Here is a 21,918-nt window from a genome sequence, read left to right as displayed (position 1 = left end):
CTAGAACGTTGGTCATGAGGCAGACACAACAGGGCCATACACAAAGGTGAAGACGACATCTTGTAGCGACGACAATAAGTTTGCAGAGAGGGAGATAGAATAATGACCAATATCCACTATCGCCACCTTAAGAGAAGCTTTCTAAAGAACCATGATGCCTCTAGCAAACCCAACGGCTGATTTAAAAACATATGTTGCACCTCTCCATAAGTAAGATACCACTGTCAACAAAATATCCTCAATTTTGGTTTCACAAATTGCAACAACATCCAAACTTTTATACCTAATCCAATTAGCTAAAAATAAACGCTTACAAGGGTAATTCATGCCCCTAATATTCCAAATACATATCTTCATGATAAATAATCAGGCAACACCCTAGTACGCCTTTGCCTGTCTGAGCGTTGAACTGAGTTGGAGCCATCTTCTTGAAGCTGAGCTTGCAAACGAGCCAATGATTTAGCTCTACGAAGACTATTTGCGACCCTGGTCGCCGATCGTTCCCGAGGAACAATCTGTTGCTGGATCGAAGAAAGCTGTCTGGGTGAAATATGCACTCCTAGTGCCCGCGCAGCCTCGACGAAGGACATACCCCATATGTCAAACATGTCATCGACCCCCTGCGACCCACCCCCTAAACCTAACGAATCTAAGCAAGGTTGTGGATGCAGAGGTTGCAAGCAAGAGACCGCTGAGCCCCCCCTAAACAGATGCTCCAAGAACCTCCATGGGACATCCTCCGTCTTGATCGGGCAGACAGTCCGCCAAACACAGAAAGTGAGTTTGTTGCGGCATATAAGGTGACAACGAGACCATGCAGGTAAAACCCCAAAAACACGCCAGGGCGAACCCCATGCACACCAGGGCGCCTTTGCATGGTAGGAATATCGTCAGAATACGAAGTGTAAAATCGGCAGAACAAAAGATCTCATGATCATTAAAAAATGAACGGGCCCATGATCCATCATGGGCGATAAATACAACATAACTTCTGGAAGCAAGATCGTGTTGGCGACCCAATAGTCGTAGAGGCAAACCGGATGAACATATAGAGCCCGAAGAATTCTCAACGTAAGTGGACTGACACTCCATCTCGAGAACAGTCGTACTCATCAACTCATCAGGGTGAATGTGACAATTTGCCGACTTAGAAGGACACTTCTTGATGGATGCTTTGGGATACGAGCGGTAGAACTCTGGCGAACGGCCGGCCTCATGGGACAAACAGACGGCACCAGATACCTTCAACGGTACCCAAAGCGATCTTATCTTTACCACCGAAAATGGAGAGGTACCTGTCTCCAAGGTACACACCTGCGCCACATCACAAAAAGATACAACAAATCAACGAGGAGCAGGGGCCCAGTGCCTGGCCAGTGGTGAAGGTTCCGACATACAAGACTCGCCAGAGAGGCAAACAATACGCCAAATTATTGAATGATCCGAGCCACACCTGTGACAGAAAACTCTTAAACGAAAGTTGCAATTGAAACAGACAATACACCACCAGTCCCCCGGCTTTGCCCGACGCACATCCGCCCGTCGCCTAAGGTTGCAGAAAGAAGGTTGTCACGTCGGCCTAACCATATCCCACCCCTCTAATACATCCTTGTTAGAGCACGACAAAAAAAAAAGGAGCATTGAGCGACCCCTGAATCTCGTTGTCTTCCAGAGCTTCCCTGCGAAGAGACTTGACAAACCACTGAACGTCCCCTAAATCAAGCGCTCGTCAATGCAAGACGCAGACCAGGAACCCAGATAATGATGCAAAGAATCCCTAAGACAGCTTGAACAAGACCCTGATCGGAGCTCCCTCACTTTCGGAGCGACACCGCGAAGGCCCAAGCATTAATCCCCTACGCCAACTCCATGCGAGCCTGTTTGTTGTGAGAAACTGACCGACTACACGAGAGACTCCAAAATCGATCGGACCCCCACAACTTGCCTCTCATCATCAACAGAGAGAGAGAGAGAGAGAGAGAGATTTACCCTGCTAGAGAATAAAGGTAAGTCATTAAGGTCCAAAAATCGGGGGAGTTGAAGGCTAAAGGGGTCGACACCATCGCCTGCGTCTCCGCCAAGGATGCCTTTGTGATGAAGGATTGGAAGGCCGATCTGAAGGCGGGAGACGAGATAATGTTCCTCTCGGACAGGAACGAGAAATTCACCAGGGCTCTTGGGGTTTCCTTGGATCGCAACGACAAACCAATGGGGTTTACCTTGGATCGCAACGACAAGCCAATGGGGTTGGGGGTGCGGTCGAAGCTGCATGCTCTCTTGGCAACAGACGATGTGGTGGAGGTCGTGAGGTGCTCGATTTTAGAGGGGGAAACAGGCATGATTGCGGCTAGGGTTTTGTAGAGAGAGTGCGATAGAGAGAGATGCACTGGTTGAGGAGGTCATCAGAATGGTGGTGGTGACGGGTGGTGGTCGGATGAGTTGGCCGACGAACCAATCGAAAAAGGGGGAGTGGGGTGGCACCAGAAACAGAGAAATAAAACAAACAGAGAGAGTGAGGGTGCCGCCGGCCTGGTGGAGGCTGATGGGAAAGTGGGGTGGCATCGACAGGAAAGCATCGGTGGCTGGAGGAGGAACTGGGTGAGGGGGGAGGAAGTGGTGTCGGGTGAGGTTTTTTTTCCGAGAGAGAGTTGGTTGTCAGTGATTGTTGCTAGGGTTTTGCAGAGAGAGGGTGCAATAGAGAGAGATACACCGGTTGAGGATGTCATCAGATTGGTGGTGGTGACAGGCGATGGTCGGATGGGTTGGCCGGCGAACCAATCAAAAGATGGGGAGTGGGGTGGCACCGGAAACAGAGAAAGAAAACAAAACCGTTAAAGAGAGAGAGAGAGAGAGAGAGAGAGAGAGAGAGAGAGAGAGAGAGAGAGAGAGATGAGCTCCTCCTGCCCCAGCTATGCCCCCTCAAAAAATAGTAGAGAGAGAGATGCATAGCTGCTCACTCGATAGGTGCTGAAACGAAGGTCACTCACGCTAAGCATCCATCCCGCGGTGTGATGGACACTCAGAGTGAGTTTTTCAAAAAAGATTTTTATTGGTGCTAGAACAGTAAAAGTCTAAGTGAACACGTGCTATTTTAACACTGCGCAAAACTCATGCTGAGCATCCATCATGCAGTGTGATGGATGCTTGACCTTCGTTTGAGCACCTAACAAGTGAGCAGCTACCAATTTTTGTATATATATATATATATATTGCTTTTCTGACACAAAACAATCTTTATTGAATACGGGTAACTCATTCAGATGCGGAACCTAAGCTAGTTTGTTTAGACCTCTGTCACAAGGACATACCATTTTGGTGGCGTGTCCTTGGTGACACGAGTGAACATGCTCGGACACATGGACATGACTCTGACACACATTGTTCATATATTATTACTATTTTAATAATTTTTAATGATTTCACATGTTATTTTAATAAAATATATTTTAATATTAAAATATAAAAATTATTTTTATTGATTAAATTTTTTTAAAAATTCTGTGTCATCGTGTTGTACTTTTCAAAAAAAAATTCAAAATGCCGTCTAACCAGCGTCACATATCCTGGTGTCAACGTGATTTTGTGACATAGGTTTAAACTTGGATCTAACCTTGTTATTGTAGCAATTTAGCAACGGATTCAGATATAGGTTAGAGTAAAGTCTAGCCTGACCCGTTTTACATTTTCAATATAAAAAACAGTAGAGAATTACCTTTTTCAGTGCCCGGTAAGACGGTAACAAAGATGTTCAGATCAACTATCCATCAGACCCGAGTTAAATCTTGTTCCGAATCCAAACCCAACCTGATAAAACGATATGTATTGTCAGGGAAAAGAGTGAACCGACCCGTTTTCAGTCAGTTTGGACTTGGGGATATTTCACTCCTACGGCTAAAAGCCCTCGGATCGTTTCCGGACTCGGACAGATACACCGGCCCATTTAAACCCTAATTTTTGCACGGGGCAATCATCGTAATATTACCAAAAGACGAGGTCTATGTCCGTTATGGCCAAAAGTATATGAGGTCCCTCCCTCCCTCTTTCCCTCGTCGTCGTTACCCTACGGCGAACTGAAAGTGGGGTTTAGGGCAGGGGAAGGAATCGACTGAAACCCTAACTCCCCTCAAAACTAAGGTTTAAAGCTCTCTCTCTCTCTCTCTGTAGTTTGATTCCTGTGGTTTCCTTTGCTGGATCTTATCGTTTCGTTTCGTTTGGTTGTTGGTAGTGGTAACCATCTGGATGTAAGCCTCTCTCTCTCTCTCTTGTCTTGTTTGTTTTTATGTTTTATTATGTAAATGATGATAATAAGCTGCACAAATAGTTCTCTGTGATTTGAGGCAACTAAAATAGTGCAATTTTTCGTCAGTATGATTAGCCCTCCAAAACGTTCGATGTCACGACGTTGATTTAATGCACGAATTTTTGTTTGGAATTGCCTATCAAAATCAGTTTGCATGTCTGATTTTATCAAACAGAAAATTTTGAAGAGAATGCTTTGAAGCTATTAGATGGATTATATGGAAAGTAGCGTTTTTTTTCCAGTTTTATTTAGTTTTGCTTTTGTTTTTCTGTGATGAAAATTGACCTTTTTCGGTATGTTTTTGAATCATCAAAGATATTGCAGGTTTCTGAGAGAAGTCTGATGATATGGGAGGCAACCTGGAGAAAACACCGGACTCAATTGAAGAAGCAGAGGTAAAGGAAAAAATTTCCAAAGGCAAGAAAGGTATGAAGAAGCGGAGAAGGGAGGAAGCAGATGTGTCAAAGAGGGATGCGGATGGAAAGAAAGGTGACGGTGGTAATGCTGTTAGGCAGATAACGGATATGGAGAAGAAGAAGAAAAGAAAAAAAATTGATAAGAAGCGGCATCAAATTAAATTCGCCGAGACGGAAGAACTGGCCCCTAATAAAGTGGTCACTCGGTTACCTCAGCTGCCTCAAGTTTTGTTGCAACCAAAATCGAAGGATGTGCCTGGTTTCCATATTGACGTTTTCAAGGATCTTTCCTCTGTTGAGGCGTCTGTTAGAGAAGCAGCAGCAGAAGCACTGGTCAAGGAATTGTGGAAAGTACAGAAAGCATATGTGAAGTCAGGTGGGGTGGAGGATGAAGGTGATGCCCATCTGGAGGCAGAAAAGGATGATGGTCTAAAGAATTGTGCTCCGTCATTGAGATATGCTCTTCGGCGGCTTGTCCGTGGAGTTTCATCTTCGAGGGAGGTGTGCACCATTTCTTAAGAAAGTAGTTTCTATTTTTGTTAAATTGTTGATGTTTTATAAGCTATTTCTTTTATCTCACCGCTCTTATGGTGCTCTCAGAACGTTGATTTTCTGCTTTGTCAAATGAAGAGTTAGTTCATTGTTGCAGGGATTTTAGGAATGGTATAGTAGCTGACAGCTTCTACGAGTCTGTTACATGTTGTAAACGATGTAGGCATATTAAATGATTTTCATTTGGTGGAAGCCAAATCGACTTGATAGAAGCTACTGCAATAAAAAAAGATATAGAAAGGGTCCAACATGATTTTCATTTGGTGGGGCCACGTAAGTCTGGGTGGTCGTGGGCCCACCTGGGCTTTTCCTTGTTTCGATGAGGTTTCCTCCCCATAAAAAAAAGTTGGAGATACACTGATAGAAGCTACTGCAATAAAAAGATATAGAAAGGGTCCACTTACTGGTTATCTAACAGGATAAGTGACTCCATAAACCTTACTGTAAGCTTTCATGACAGTTTCTTTCGAAAGACTAAGAGAATGTATAATTATCAAGGTATGATACTCTGCGTATTAAGTTTTTGTTGATGGATCTACCTTTTCTCAAATTACTCGATGTGTTCAGATGCTATTTATTGGTTTATCCACAATTGTTTCTGAAATGAAATTTGAGGTGTTTTTAGGTTATATTTTTTGACTTTGTTTTTCAGATTTGGAATTGGTGGAGCTTCCTAAAGGCCAAGGCTTTTTTGGTTACTGAATAATATAAACAAATTCATTAAATTTGAATTCGGGAGCAGCAAACAATAATGAAACACTCTTGTTTATCAAGCAATTATTCTTTGGGAATAAAATAAGTTCCGACCTCAATGGCTCTTGCTCCAAGCCTTTATGTGTTTCGTTCAATTTTTAATGTATTAAAATGATGACTACTAATTAATACAAGAAAAACCCCATGGAGGTAATTGGTTGCAATCTGCAACAATGTGCAAGAGACAAGGGAGTGTGCTGATGGTGATCATAGTAAGCTAATTGTTCTATGTGCCAATATGGTCGTTATGTGTTGCTTTGTCTATTTGTCATTTTAGTGGGTGCTTTTTTTGTTGAAATTTAATTTGAATAGTATTAATAATTTGGTTGAGAAAGCAGCTGTTATGCATCTGTTTCAGTTTTCTGCTTCCTGTGGAACTCATAATTCCCCTGATTATTTAATTAATGTAGAAAATTTGTTGTCATGTTGGAGTGAACACATCCTTAAAAAGAAAAAAAGAATGAAAAAAGAGAAAAAAAGATGGAAAGACTGCCTAATATAGGCAATGACATGGTGAATTCTTATTCTATAGTGTGCTAGGCAAGGATTTGCACTGGGTTTGACAGCTGTTGTGGGGACTATTCAAAGCATCAATATTGATTCATTGCTGAAGCTGATAGAGGATCTATTGGAGGTTTCTTCTTCCTTGAAGGGACAGGTAATTGATATTTTCATATTCTGTACTTGGCTAATTTACAAATGTTTTTCTGATGAATGTTGTGTGTTGGTCGGGGGGGGGGGGCACACTATCCATGAGACCAAGGGGAAGCTAGATGCAACTTCTAGGTCTTAGCCATTTTTTTGTAATCTAGATATGGATAAACAATTACATTTGGTGGAATATTGTTTTACTTGAATGAGTATGCCTATTTTTCTTGTTCTAAATTACAATGTAGTGACCATAGCCACTTATTATGTTGTAGCGTATTGGAACCCGTATCTCATGAGCATGAGATATAGGTGTATCATATTGTTCGGGAAAAAACTTGAATTAAAAATCACAAAGAAATCTGAAAAATTACAAAAAAGAAAGATATGCAAAAAATTTAGAAAAAATATAGAATGCAATAGTAAAACAACATGAATATATGCATTATGAGTAATTAAACATAAACATGCACTAGTAAAACATTTGATATGATATTGATAACACTCCTAACAAACATTTAACAAAAGTCACAACTTACAAGCATGAATGTTTGATATCAAAGTTAAATATTATATAACAAAACAAAAGAAAAAGCATCCTAGTATATCAATCATAACGAAAACAATGTTCAAAGGAGGGATCTCTTCTGCTGAGTTGTCTTCTTCTCCTCCGTCATCCACATTCATTTTTGGGCCAACATAATCATTGTCTTGAGCCTTCATCTTAGCCTCTAGTTGCCTCCAATCCTTCATCATCATCTAAGACACTAGGTTCTTCTACCCACTCATCCTATTTGTCGAGGTTGTCACTACTGGTGTGGTCGTAGTTGCTCTTTTGACGTCTTCTTGATTCTCCTTGTATTTGTCTACAATATTCACATATATTAGAGTAAAAGTTGTATTAAAGTAAATCCACTAACATATATCTTAGTGTTACCTTTGTTTCAATCTCATTTTTAAGTTAAAAACTCAAGATCATTTAATCGAGAGTGTTCCAATCTATTCCTTTTCCTTGTGTGGATGCATTAAAAAACTTCAATTTCTCTTGCATGCACTCACGTTGCATCCCTGACTCAATATACATTGTGTAAACATAGATAATAATGGAACATCTCCACCAAACCTGTTTCTCCATTGGTCTGAACCAACAAAACAAAAATATATCATGAGAGAAAATCCTTGCAACACAAAAATACACAATTAAATATAATAACATTGAATTTCAAATGCTTACCTGCCTCAATGAGCTAGCAATTTGATTGTGTTCCTTCCTTCGTCCAAAGTCCCCCTCGTTTTGTTCATACTTGGTTAACTCCCAAATGAATAAGCTACGTTAAGTTTCTTAATGGAGTTCAGGACATCCATTTGTACTTTTCTATCATATACGAATGTGAGGGAGAATTTGATGGCAAGATTGAAGTAAGAGGCAACAACATGAATGTCTTGATGGAAGCTGGTGAGCCCTTCTCTTATCAATCACCCTTCAAACTGACATATAATACTTTTTCTTGTTATTAAAATTTTGCCTAATCTGCTCTTTTGCACTGTACATATCATCATATAAATGGGGCATAGTTGGAGCCTCATCATTGGCCACTCTCCTCAACACTTTCATGAATAACACCGTCATCCTCAAAACTGCAACTCTTCTAAAAGTCCATGGAGAAGATTATATCCACTGTGTCAACCTCAATAGGTTTTGTGCAATTTCGTTGCAAATTACCCATCTAAAGCAAACCTTTGCTTTAATTCATTTTGATGAATGACAAGACTCTGTACCAGTGTTGTTAAAATCGTTTCTGAAGGCACAAAAAGCGTGCCTTGCCTTGAGGCGAGGCCTTTTGTGCCTTGAGGCGCATGTCTGAGGCGTAAATGACAAAAAAATGCATCTTCAAAACATTAAAATGCATTATCTATTATTATTTTAAAGGTTTATTTTAATAAAATGCATTTTTAACATTAAAATAGCAAAAAAATAGTTTTTTGTTAATTAAAAACTTCAAAAGATTGTATCCTCATATCTTATTTTTCAAAACATTTTCAAACTTAAGAGTCAAACCTGGTCATGCATCCTCGTGACGACGTGTCTTTCTGACATACGTTGACATGGATGGTCATCAGCAGTGATGCTTTATGCTAAGCAAATCAGAGTCCAATCTGAATGCATGTTTGGATATTACTTGAATGATCCAAATATGTAAATACTCTGCCAGACTTGGATTGGATATTTGACGGTATCATATCCATTTGCACCCCTAGTCCATAGGATGCTAGGTTGGTAAGTCTAAACCCAAACTGAGCATTGATGGTAGAGGATAATTAGGGTAATGAATATCTTGTGTAGTTTTTCTCGTGTTACTCATTTAGAAAATAAAAACCAATAATTTTTTGTATAATTATGTGTTAGGAAAAAGTAATTATGTATAATAAATTTTTTCTGTTTTTATTTGAGATTTTCTATCTTATTGGTTGTTGCTTTATCAATAAAGCATTTATTTATTTGTATTTTAGATATTTTTCAAATTATTTTTTAAGTTTTCAAAAAAAATTTGAGGATTATGCTTTACGCCTCAAGGCTTATGCCTCGCCTCAATTTTTTGGTAAAGCTCTTCGCTATGCCTCAATGCTTTTTACAACATTGCTTTGTAGTTTGTACAATAAAAATATTTGTAGCAAACTTTGTCCAAGCCGGGCGTATCAACTCGGCTCACTTGGTAAAAACCTCCTCATCCAGTTTAGGATTTTTGAATTATTTTAAATGAATTTTGTTACTTTTTGCACATTTCAATGCACTAAAAAATGCCCTCCATCTCACCAATATCTTCACGCATGAGATTAATGCAATGTATTGGACACCAAACAAAGCATTTTTAGTGTTCCTGCACCATTAATCCAACAATTTTGAAGTTTGTTGCATTATCAGTAATGAATTTGACCACATTTTCAAGTCTAACATCCTCTACTACATCTTTGAAAATCACAAACAACTCATCTATCATCATAGGCTATGTCACAGGGACTCAACAAACTGGGTGCCGCACCTGCGTCGACGTGATGCGGCACCCGGTGTGGTCAATGAGACCTTGGGTGCGGTCAACGCACCCAGGGTCATTTATGTCCTGACTTTTCTTTCGACGAACACACACACACACAGAGAGAGAGAGAGAGAGAGAGAGAGAGAGAGAGAGAGAGAGAGAGAGAGAGAGAGAGAGAGAGAGAGAGAGAGAGAGAGAGAGAGAGAGAGAGACGCGGCAGGGGGCCGCCGGCCTTCTGGTGAACGCAGAGAGAAAGGGGGAGGGCACGGTAGGGAGCCGTCGGCCTCTTGCCGGCCCTTCGGCAAATAGAAGAAGGAGACGAAGAAGAAGGGGAGAAGAAGGAGATGCGTACCTGAGAGAGAGAGCCGACGTCATCGTCGGTGCCGGGGTTCGGTCGCACGCTGGGAGCGAGAGAGAGTGCACAATCGAGAAGGAGAGGAGGAGGAGCACAGGGGTGAGGGCTTGCCCCTCACCCTTGCGTGATTTAAAGGGCACGAGAGGACGCAAATCGGGAAACCCCAAAGGGGTTTCCCTTATCAACAGAGGAAAAAAAACCGACCAATAAGATTTTTCTCTATGGGTGTTAATTTTTTTAAGGGGTTTTCCCTGGGTTCGGTTCCGGGTCCAATTTTTTTTTTTGTAAAATCGTTATGTCCAACTTTTAGACTTTATATATATTTTCCGCACCCCTGCACCCAAGTTTTTTGAAAGTGCTGCACCCCCACACCCGCACCCATGTGACCTAGATCTTAGGTTTATCAGACATATCAATGATTTAAAAAACATGATACATTTATGACAAAAAATAAAAAAATTACCAGATTTCGCTGTCGCTTTTCTGTCCATCCATCTGCCAGGATAGTTTTCAAGACTCTTTGAACTCAACAACATTGCTTCACTTTTGCAACAACTTGCTTCAAGATCATGCCCCTTAATGCATGATAGGAGGGCATCTTGTAACCAGCTGCTATACTGACTTTTGCATCAGTGATGTTGAAGGGTGTGCAAGTCTTATTAAAAAACACCCAATTGCTAGATCTGCTTGATCAATCATTTGCATAAAGGCCATGACAAAATGTATACCTGGTTGGGCTCTAGGAGTTTCCCTAACTGAAAATAGGTACCAATCCCACGTCTTGGACTCATAAATCCCCTCTCCTTCCCTCATTCTCTTACTACTGCTGCCATGAGTTGGTGCATGCCAATTACTACCGCTGCCTGTTCCCATCTCCACCCCTTTGCCCTTTTGTTGTCTGAAATTCTCCAACTTCTTTCATTGGGGGCTAATCACACTATTAGTTGCTTCCCCATTAGGGGTGGCAATCGGGTTGGGTTGGCGGGTCGTGTCGGCGGGTTGGTGGGTCAGCATACCTCAACACGAACCCGACCCATTTATTAAACGGGTCGGCTGTGGCAAACACGAACCCGACCCATTTATTAAACGGGTAACCCGACATGACACAGTTAACCCATTTAATAAACGGTTCGGGTAAACGGGTTGGCGGGTCGGGTTTGGGTAAATGGGTTGGCAGGCGGGTTGGCGGGTCGGGTACGAGTAAACGGGTTGGCGGGACGGGTTGACCCGCCCGCCTAACCCGTTTATTAAACGGGTCAGCCGGGTTGGCGGGTTGGCATACCCCTAACACAAACCCGACCCGTTTAATAAATGGGTTAGGCGGGTCGACCCGTTTACGACACGAACCCGTTTAAGCCAAACCCGAACCCGGCTAAGAAGTGGGTTGTCGGGTCATGTCAGATTTTGCCACCCCTATTCCCCATATGCCTCAGGTGATACTTTTGGGTCTTTCGGACATGTTGTAGCCCTCAATTTCTGCTTTCTCATGCTGTTTTTTCATTCTCTTGCTTTAAGATTCCTTCAATAGCTCACACATATGCCATTTTATAGTATCTGACATATTCTTAGAATTGCATACAACTGCATTATGCCTTATGTCGACTAAATGATGCTTCTTCATAGAAATGCCTCCATGAATTTGCCTCTTACAATAGTTGCACTGATTCAACATCCTATTTTCTTCATAAAACAATGTATAATGATCCTATGTCAGGTCTCTCGATGCATCTATCCTCTCAATACGTTGAATCAAACCCTCTAGGGTTTGAAAATAAATAAATTAAGGTTTAATCACATCACTATGACTCGGTTTTGAGGGATAAAAGCCAAGAAATGAGTGTGTAGGATGAAAATGAGAGGTTTTAAGGTAAAAGAGGGGCTTTAGGGTTTGGTTCTGAGAGTTAGAAGCCAAAAACAGGCTGGGTAGGATGGAAATGAGTGAGATTTGAGGCAAATCACACTTTTATTGATTGGAACTAGCAAAATCCCCAAATTTAGGGTGGATTTGATCTCAAAATAAGGTGGGCAAGCTTAGAAAAGAGGCTTGGAGAAAGAACCTGAAAAAATGGGGTCAAAATTACTCTTGGAGTATATAAAATGCCCCCCCCCCCCATAAGTGGCCGATCATCACTTTTCCAGCATTGAAAGAGTAAAAGAAAAGGGTAGACTCGTATGATACGAGGTGTTGTATAGTATGATACACCCATCTACCATATGAGTCACATCGTATCGGTGCTATAATCATACCGAATATGATCGGTGCTATAATCATACCGAATATGATATGAGTCTTGTGTCGTATTGGTTCCCCCACTGATACTACGATATATCGTATCGGCACGATACAATATTGATAACAATGACCAGTTATATTCATTTCCTTAAGTTGGTAAGCTGAATATAAGGAATTTAGCAACAACAAAGTGACTGATCTCTATAATTACCCATTAGATTCCATCAAGATGATTTTTGCACCTTTGATCACTAGTTTAAAGTATTGATGGGCCTGCTGTTCATGGTTATGTTCTCCTTAAGTATGCTGTTTGATACCCTCTTAGTTGTTTGCCTTGTCTATGTCGAGCAGTCCAGCTGCCAATCCCTTGTCCTGTTCTACGCGTATCTATGGAATTTGTCTGATCATCTGCCTTACTGATCTTGTTTCATGAAGAATCATTTATAAACTTTTTGGATTGCTATTTGTTTCTGTTATCATGAACAAACATATACGTTCTGCTGCACATGAATCAAAATGTTTACTTCAGATGTGCTGCCTTGGTGCTTCCAGGGTCACTATCATTGATATTGCCAATATTTTGAGAATATCACAATATTATCATCAATTTAAGTTCAGCTGATAATATTAGCAAAATATCACAAAAATATCACAATATTATCAAAATATTTTTGAAAAATTCTTATTCTTATATATTTTATGCCCAATTTTTGTATTTTAATTTTTTTCAAACTTATTTTCTTATATTTTTTCTAAGAAAAGGAATACAAAAGTAACAAAACATATTATTTTCTTATCTTTTTCTTTAATTTTTATCTTTTGATTTTTTTTAAAACCCTCAAGATTTTTTCCGAGGAAAACTACTTATTGAAAATCTCTCTGAAAAACCCTTGCCGAGAAATTACCTTGAGTGATATAGGTGTCTATGCTAGAAACACTATTTATACATTGAAAGCGTGTCTCCAGGGAAACTGTTTTGAAACATGAAGATCCAACATTTCTGAAATGTTGTGAAAGCACCAGGTGAATAGTGCAGAACATGTGCTAGAAACACATTTCTTATGCAATTGGAAATATGTTACCCAAATAGGAATATTTTTCTCATTTCAACTTGAGGGGAAATGCATTTCCCTTAACGTTTTCTGCTACATACTTTTGAAAAAGTTCTTATATCTTCTACATGTTATGACATTAAAAATGAATGTAGTATGATCTATGTCACAGGGATTCGGCTAGCAGGGTGCCGCACTCGCGTCGACGCGACTCAACGCGGGTGCGGTCAACCCGACCCTGGGTGCGTTGACCGCACCCAGGGTCATTCCGGTCCATTTTTTGGATTTTTTTTTTAAATTGCCCTATGAAATGGGCTGCGGAATTTAAAAAAAAATCTGGGGGGGGCTGCCCCCCTATAACCCCCCGCTCGCTGACCGCGCAGCAGGACCCGTGCCGGGGAACCCCCGGACCCCCTTATATATATATATATTCTACATTTTTGCCCCTGCCGCACCCGGGTTTTTTGGAAGTGCCGAATCCCCGCACCCGCACCCATGTGACATAGAGTATGATATATAAGGATATTTACCTAATTTGAGTTAAAAACATAAACAAACAACTTTTAAAATCCATATTTTGTTTAATTATCGTTTTAAAGTAACTGTAGTATGCAGCTGTTTATGTGAAGCCTGGGCAAGTTGTGTGATTGTATATTTGTAAAATCGTGTAAGATGTAATTAATGTTTTTACATATTTTGATGAAAAAATTATATGCTACTTTTTATTCTAGTTATCATGTTTTGTGTTAATTTATTATCTCACATGTATGTTAAAGCTTATCTTTATAATGGTATATTGACTAGGAGTTCTTCCAAGGGAAAACATTGTAAGTTAATGTATCATACTATTGTTGTTCTGAACCTTTTAAATATTTAAAACTAAAACAGAAACCATTTTCGCTTCCCAAATGCTTTGCTATTTATTTTTCATTTTTCTTTCAAAGTCTTATCCCACTTTATCACGTTTCCTTTCAAATTGCTTATTATGACAACCCCTTGATACCTAGGCTGATGTCATCCGTTCATCACATGAGATCTTGTTTTATACAGTGTTTATGCTTTGAGTAGATCCTATAGATTTTTCATAAAAAAAGATCATATAAATGTATCATCACATATATTCTTTTCCCATGTGTTAATGCAGGAAGCTAGAGACTGTCTTTTAGGTCGCTTGTTTGCCTATGGAGCTCTTGCTAGATCAGGTCGGTTGGTTCATGAGTGGGGTTCAAACAACAGCACATCAATAGTACAAAAGTTTGTTAGCATTATTATTTCACTTGCTGATAAGAAAAGCTACTTACGTGAACCATCTGTCTCAATTATTTTGGTGTTAGCAGACATGGTATGTATCATCTCGACTTAATACTTGTATGGCCAGGCATTTCAGCTTGTTTCTCTCATATGTCACTTTCATTAAATCTTTCTACTGGAGGAAGCTACTGAACTGTATGCATGTTAATTTCTTCAGATTAGTTTTAAATTGAAGATCATAATTGACTAATGTACCGACACATATTCCTTATTCCGTAAGAGCAAAGGCTATTTGTCATGTTGCATTAAAACCATGTAATTATAGACAAAAATATGAAATAATTTCTAATTCTAGAATTCATGATTTAAGAAAATAAATAGAAGCAGAGTACGTTTATCATTCAGTTATTTTTTTCTCTTTATCTTTCGCATCCTTCCTGCTCTTGTGTGAATTTATTGAACTCCTATCTGGTTATAGTTTTGTTGGTTGTAGCTTTCATGAAACATTCAAGAGATGTATAGTTGAAAGACTTGCTCCAACTTGAAGCTTGTTTGAAATCTTTGTTTTTCTTCTCTGATTCAACACTTGGCACCTTAGCTGAAACAGCCTTCTGTATTTTTTTTTATAAATTTAATAATTTATTAATGCTTTTCTTAGTTAATAACTTGTATTCAGTTGAGATTTGGTTGAATCTGAAGTTCCGTCTTAGTGTTGCAGTTACCTACAGAAGCTCTGGCAACACATGTTCTCGAAGCTCCAGGTCTGGCAGATTGGTTCGAGAAAGCAACTAATAATGAAAACCCAGATGCACTATTTTTGGCCTTAAAGTTAAGAGAGAAGATTTCTGCAGATAGCAAGATATTGTGCAAATTATTGCCATCACCCTTCACTCCCAGCGACTTGTTTACTCCGGAATATATGTCTCCTCTGGTTCTATGTTTAAAGGTAATCGTCCATTGCACACTTCTCATGAAAATTTTCCCTTTATCTGAAAACAAGAGCTGACATCCGTCCTGTTTTTTTGGAAGTGAAGCATGGGTTTTTAGACTAAGAAAGTGCTCTCTCTCTCATTCATCTTGTGATGGTCATTTGTTAGCTGCTTTCTTTTTCTTTTTTTCTTTTTATACATCAGCGAACTACAGATTGTTGAGATTTGAGCCTTGCTTAGAACCTAATCTTCAAATCTATTCTTATAACGGTGTTTATTGGATTTCTTGGATTGCAGGAAACAACCTTTTGTCAGCCTCGAATTCATGGTGTTTGGCCTGTATTGATAGACATCCTCTTTGCAGATGTTTCGCTGGACAAAGATGGGGCCTCATGTAATGATTCTACTAAGACTGTTAAGAAAAGTAGGAAACGTAGTTCCACAGAGAAAAGCCTTGCCAAGCGTCTTGAGTGTTTTTGTAGTCTTTTAATTGATGGATCTCTCTTGATGTCATCTCATGATCGTAAACATCTGGCTTTTGACATTTTGCTTCTGCTCCTACCAAGATTGCCTGCTTCATGTAGTAATGCTGTCCTATCTTACAAACTAATCCAGTGTTTAATGGATATATTATCAACAAAAGACTCCTGGCTTTACAAGGCAGCCCAATATTTTCTTCAGGAGCTGTCTAAGTGGGCTGAAAGAGATGATGAACGTCGTGTTGCTGTAATCATAGCCCTACAGCAACATAGCTTTGGGAGATTCGATTGTATCACGCGGACACACACAGTCAAGGACTTGGTTTCTAAGATGAACACTGGTTCAGGTTGTATGCTGTTTGTCCAAAGTTTGATGAGCTTGTTTATTGATGGAAAGGGATCATTGGATAAAGGCCCAACTCAGGCTGCTGATGAAACTTCTGAAGTGGCCTCTATGGATAACAGTGAGCATCTGGATTCTTCATGCAATCCTGATATTTTGAGAAGTTGGATTGTCGACAGCCTTCCTCGTGTTTTTAAGTATTTGAAACTGGATTTGGAAGAAAAACTGCATGTGCAGAAGGAAATACTGAAATTCTTAACTGTTCAGGGGCTCTTTACTGCTTCTCTGGGTACAGAGGTAACATCTTTTGAGTTACAGGAGAAGCTAAAATGGCCAAAGACTGCCAGCTCCAGCCATGTACGCAGGATTTGTATTGAGCAGCTTCAACTTTTATTGGCAGATGCCGAAAAAACCATGGGGACAAAGAATGCGTCAGATGTGTTCAGGACAGATGATCTAGGGGTCTATTTTATGCATTTTCTTGACACATTGTGCAACATTCCTTCTGTCTCACTCTTTCGGTCACTGAGCAAAGAAGACGAAGAAGCATTCAAGAAATTGCAAACGATGGAAGCCAGGCTGTCAAAAATGGTATTTTATTCTCTCTCTAGAACTTTTTTTACTCCAGTTTGTCTAGGCCAAGAAGTTGAATGTCAAAGCCATACATTTTAAAGTAGACTATCTAGTAGGATATTCAGTTCTTTGCTTTTTGGTGTAAGCAATGCATGGTATTTCTACGAATAGCAAACCGTGATAGGTTTCGAAAGTATTATACTCAATCATTTAATCAAAATGTCCATTCTTTTATCGTGGATGATATGCATGTAATGGAAGCCCTTTCTAACATCTATATAAGAGCAGTCTTGTTTTTCATGTATTGATTATTGTGAAAAATACCATTTATGCAATTTACTCACTATATTTACATGGTACAGGATGAGCGTGAGGTTGATGCCAGTAAAGTGTATGTTATGCGTTTCTTGCTTATCCAGTTGCTTTTGCAAGTTCTCTTAAAGCCAGGGGAGTTCTGTGAGGCTGCTTCTGAGCTTGTCATATGTTGCAAGAAAGCTTTTGTTACTCTTAGTGATCTTGATTCAACTGAAGAAGAGGACGAGGATGATGCTGGAAGCCCAGTGTTCATGGATGTTCTTGTTGACACTTTGCTCTCCTTGCTGCCTCAGTCGTCTTTCCCTATGGTCTTTTCTGTTGAGCAGGTAGTTGCAATTTTTCATTATCACAAAGTATGGCCTGATTTGGGTAAAATGCAAAGTCACAAATATGGGTATCATCTATATCTTGGCAAGACTATTTCTCGTGATATTATAGATTTGGTGATAAATCTTGGGGCTTAAAAAAAGTAAAAAAATAAAAATAACAAAAATAAGAAATTAGCATGTTTAGATAGTAAAATACATATATAATTAAAAAATAAGTAAAAGATGCAAAATAAAGAAGAAAAACACATTTAAGTTGTAGAAAATAAATAAATCTGTAATGATAATTGATAATATTGTGATATTTTCAAAATATTGGCAATATTTTACCTATAATATCGTTTTCTGAAAATACAGTGATAATATCATGATATTTTGAAAATATTGCAGATATCTGTAACTATGAATGCAATAGATGAATGGTTATGTCACACTGTGGTAACTAAGATATCTCAGAAGATTTGAACTCCCAGCTTGCCTATAAATAAGGGGCCTGATTCTTGTAAGCCAGATTGTCATTTAGACTATTTTGGATAACATACATGGACATCTAGAGAATGCACTATGTAGAGGGGAAGGGGCATCACCTTGCTGCGGAAAGTCGGTTACATCAATTATTTCAACTTCTGATAAATTCTTGATATTTTGCTTCATCGAGAATCTTGCTTATTTGTTAGTTGCTGATTATTCTTTCCCTAGAACACAACAGGTCTTTTCTAGATCTGTATCTTGACGATTGGATAGCTATGATTCTTGGATTTTGGTTGGACCTGTTTTTAGATATTTTTCTTTTGAATGATGCAGGTTTTCAGATTTTTCTGTGATAGAATTACTGAATCTGGACTTATCAGTATGTTGCGTGTTATAAAAAAAGACTTGAAGCGTCCTCGTCACCAGCCTGCTGCTGCTGGTGAAGAAGATGATAGTGATGATGAGGATGATTTCCTTGGGATAGAAGAATCTGAGGATGCCGATCAAGATGAGGTTGCAGATGATGGTGACAGCGATAACAGTTCAGGTGATGAAGACACGGAAGAATCAGCTGATCCAAAGCTCATGGCTGTTGTAGATGAGGCACCTTTGGGGTCTGATGATTCTGATGGTGGAATGGATGATGAAGCAATGTTCAGGATGGACTCGTACCTTGCACAAATTTTCAAGGACCGTAAGAATGCTGCAGGAAGTGATACTGCTCAGTCTCAGCTTGTGATTTTCAAGCTGCGGGTGCTCTCACTTTTAGAGATCTTCCTACACAAGAATGCAGGCAAGCATGAAAGTTCAATCCTTTGATTATAAGAATACTATTTTCCTTTGAGTCTAGATATAAATATATAAAATGGACGACTGCTGATTCTATTGTAAAAATTACATTGTGACAATTCAGGCAATGCGCTTGTTCTGGTGGCGTATCCTTACTTGGTTCAGGCCCTTGTGAATGCATATGCTCTAGAGGATAGCAAGCAGCTCTGGCAGAGAATTGTAGCAATTCTCCAGAAGAAACTGTTCAAATCCAGGGATTATCCCAAAGGTGATGATGTTCAGTTATCTGTGCTGGAAACCCAGCTGCAGAAGAGCTTAAGACTGTTATCTAGATCCCGGCGGAAAGTAGTTGCTGAGCCTGATAGGAGCTCATCTAGATCCGAACAGAATGTAGTTGCTACGGTTGCTCAAAATTCGTCATTCTGGTTATTGAAGATCCTTCACAAGAATTTCCCTCAAACCGAGTTGTCTAGAGTTCTGGATATGCTGCGATTCTTGTTGGAGGACTACTTCAATAACAGGAAGTCTCGCTTGAAGTCTGGGTTTGTAAAAGAGGTCTTCCGGCGCTACCCTTGGATCGGGTACAGTTTTTTTGGCTTTCTGCTGGAGAAGTGCACAAGCACCAAATCCGAATATCGGATGACCGAAGCGCTTGCTCTCATGGAGAGTATACTGAAGAGTTTGATTATCAGCGAGGGACATGCAGATGAGGATGTTTCAAATGGTTTTCAGTCTCTGAAGGAGAATTTGTCATTGCTATGTGATTTGATCCAGCAGCTGTTGAGCAGGCCCATGTCAAAGGGTTCAAGGAGGTTGGAAGTCCGCCGGTTCTTGATGTCAGCACTGCAGGTGATTGCACAATTCAAGCTTAAGGAATCTTTTGTCAAGGCATTGAATCCAGACACATTTGCCGCCTGCAAGTCGTACATGGGGGACAAGTTCCTACCATTACTGAAGCTGGAGGATGGAGTAGCAGGAAAAACAGCGGAAGAGAGGGAAAAAACTGTTGCCGAGTGACTCCCTGAGGGCAAGGGGTGCACCACGGGTTTACACCATCGGGAAAGCGACCGTGAGTACAGCAGGCTTAGCCAGCGCTACTAGGTCTCTGATCCCCAGGGTGGTTTCCCTTCCATGGAAGATAAACAATATCTGTTCTCTTGTTCTTGGGTAACTGTAACATAGGCAATTTTGGGGAACCTCATTTGGCAAGTTAGCATTTTTGTCTTTTTTAAAATTTCTGTTTTGGTTAGAAAGGATTACTAATTTTTTATGTTTGTTTTATTTTGTTTTTGCTTACGAACTTTTCGATAGCTGGAGTGGAGATGGGAAGAATTTGTAATTCGTTTTGTGTGTAAACTTCCTCTCCTATCTTTTCATTTTTTATAATTATATAAATAGCATCTAGCAGCTTTCATGGAAAATTTTCAAAACCGACTTAAAGTTCGGGCATTAATAAAACACACGAGTTTTGGAAATCTTAAAAAGGGGCCTAAATTTTTGTGCCGCTAATAAAAAACAAACTTTCATCTATCACAACCCAAGATGAGTTAAGAGTTAATTTACTAATTAACATTTCGAGGACTCCCCTCTTTTTTGGGTGCATTTTTGGAAAATATGTTGAGGAGATGGTAGCTGCCAACCACCCATCCAGTTGGATCTATTAGACCGGTCAGAATAAAACCTAGTTAAACTCCATTTTTAAACCCCACCTTTTCACTTTCCCCCCATTTCGCATGCTCCCCTCTCTCTCTGCAACTCCCCTGGAGCCCCTCCACAACTGTCAAACCCCGCCAACGCTCACTAGAAGCTGGTGTTACCACCAGGTTTGAACTTTTCTGCCCTCCTCTCTCTCTCTCTCTCTCTCTCTCTCTCTGGTTAGGAAGGAGAGGAGAAGAGAAGACAATGAGGCGTTTGCTGCTTCAGATCCTCTTCTCAGCGATCCCTTTCGCTTCTATCGTCGGGCGTGCTTCCGCAGCCCCCCCGAGCCAAGGTTTCTCTCTCTCTCTCTCTCTCTCTCCCACGCCCTCTCCTCACCGCTTCCTCTCCCTGCTGCCTCCCTCTCTTTAGTCTCTTCCCCTTTCCCATTCCTCCCACACCCTCTCCTCACCGCTTCCTATCCCTGCTCGAAACCCTCGCTCTCTCTCGTCTCTTCCCCTTTCCCCCTCCTCTTTCCTCTTTCCACGCCCTCTCCTCACCGCTTCCTCTCCCTGCTGGAAACCCTTCCTCTCTCTCTCTCTCTCGTCTCTTCCCTGATTCGGCAGTCCACCCCCAACCTTCCTTCTTTGGCACTTGGGCTAAAGGTGATCCATCACCGCGGCTGCAACTCAAGCGCATCCAACATCGCCATCTTCGATCGAATCACAGATCTTTGTCCGCCGACATCGTCCAACCAACACCATCAGACACATCAGCAATGGATCAGTGGGCGGCCGGTGGTTTGAGTCGTCGGCTACAGTCCGGGATTGCTCGTTCTTTGGGGAAAACCCTAGCATCTCCGACGGCCCGACGCCACGCCGGCTTGAAGGCATTTTCCGACGACAGTAACGACCGGTAGTCTCAGCTCCGTTGTAGCACGCACCATTCAGACACATTGGCAGTGGATCAGTGGGTGGCCGGTGGTCTGACTCGTCGGCTACAGTCCGGGATCGCTCGTTTTTTTGGGGAAAAACCCTAGAGTCTCCTTCAGCCCGACACCATGCCTGCTTGAAGGCATTTTTCGGCGTCAGTACCGGCCGGTGGTCTTAGCTCCGTTGTAGCACACACCATTCAGACGCATCGGCAGTGGGTGGCCGATGGTCTGAGTCATTGGTTACAGTCTTGAATCACTCGTTTCTTTGGGGAAAAACCCTAGCATCTCCGACGGCTCGACGCCATGCCGGCTTGAAGGCATTTTTCGGTGATAGTACCAGCCGATGGTCTCAGCTCTGTTGTAGCACACACCATTCAGACACATTGACAATGGATCAGTGGGCGGCCGGTGGTCTGAGTCATCTGCCACAGTCCGGGATCGCTCGTTCTTTGGGGAAAAACCCTAGCGTCTCTAACGGCCCGACGCCACGCCTGCTTGAAGGCATTTTCCAGCGTCAGTATCGGCCGGT

General features: G+C 40.8%; 2 protein-coding genes across 3 annotated transcripts; both read left to right on the top strand.

Moving 5' to 3' along the window:
* Positions 1-710: 710 nt before the first annotated feature.
* Positions 711-2,361, top strand: LOC149834329 (peroxiredoxin-2E-1, chloroplastic-like). The gene is made up of 2 exons (XM_090009344.1): positions 711-800; positions 2,044-2,361. Exons 1-2 carry the CDS (start codon positions 711-713, stop codon positions 2,359-2,361), a joined length of 408 nt encoding a protein of 135 aa, XP_089865470.1.
* A 1,687-nt stretch (positions 2,362-4,048) lies between these two features.
* Positions 4,049-20,241, top strand: LOC149834328 (DNA polymerase V family). 2 transcript variants are annotated; one of them, XM_090010068.1, is made up of 9 exons: positions 4,049-4,134; positions 4,616-5,217; positions 6,554-6,679; positions 14,489-14,686; positions 15,314-15,541; positions 15,822-16,937; positions 17,282-17,560; positions 18,365-18,824; positions 18,945-20,241. In XM_090010068.1, exons 2-9 carry the CDS (start codon positions 4,648-4,650, stop codon positions 19,835-19,837), a joined length of 3,870 nt encoding a protein of 1,289 aa, XP_089866194.1. In that variant the 5' UTR covers positions 4,049-4,134; positions 4,616-4,647; the 3' UTR covers positions 19,838-20,241. The 2 variants fall into 2 exon arrangements, with proteins under 2 accessions (XP_089866194.1, XP_089866195.1); XM_090010069.1 differs by having other exon boundaries at positions 4,052-4,134; positions 4,625-5,217.
* Positions 20,242-21,918: the final 1,677 nt, after the last annotated feature.

The sequence above is a fragment of the Nuphar pumila genome, chromosome 6 (assembly GCF_984573655.1).
Source record: "Nuphar pumila chromosome 6, dmNupPumi1.hap1.1, whole genome shotgun sequence".
Classification (NCBI taxonomy): Eukaryota; Viridiplantae; Streptophyta; class Magnoliopsida; order Nymphaeales; family Nymphaeaceae; genus Nuphar; species Nuphar pumila.
This window is presented reverse-complemented; position numbering and strand designations above follow the sequence as displayed.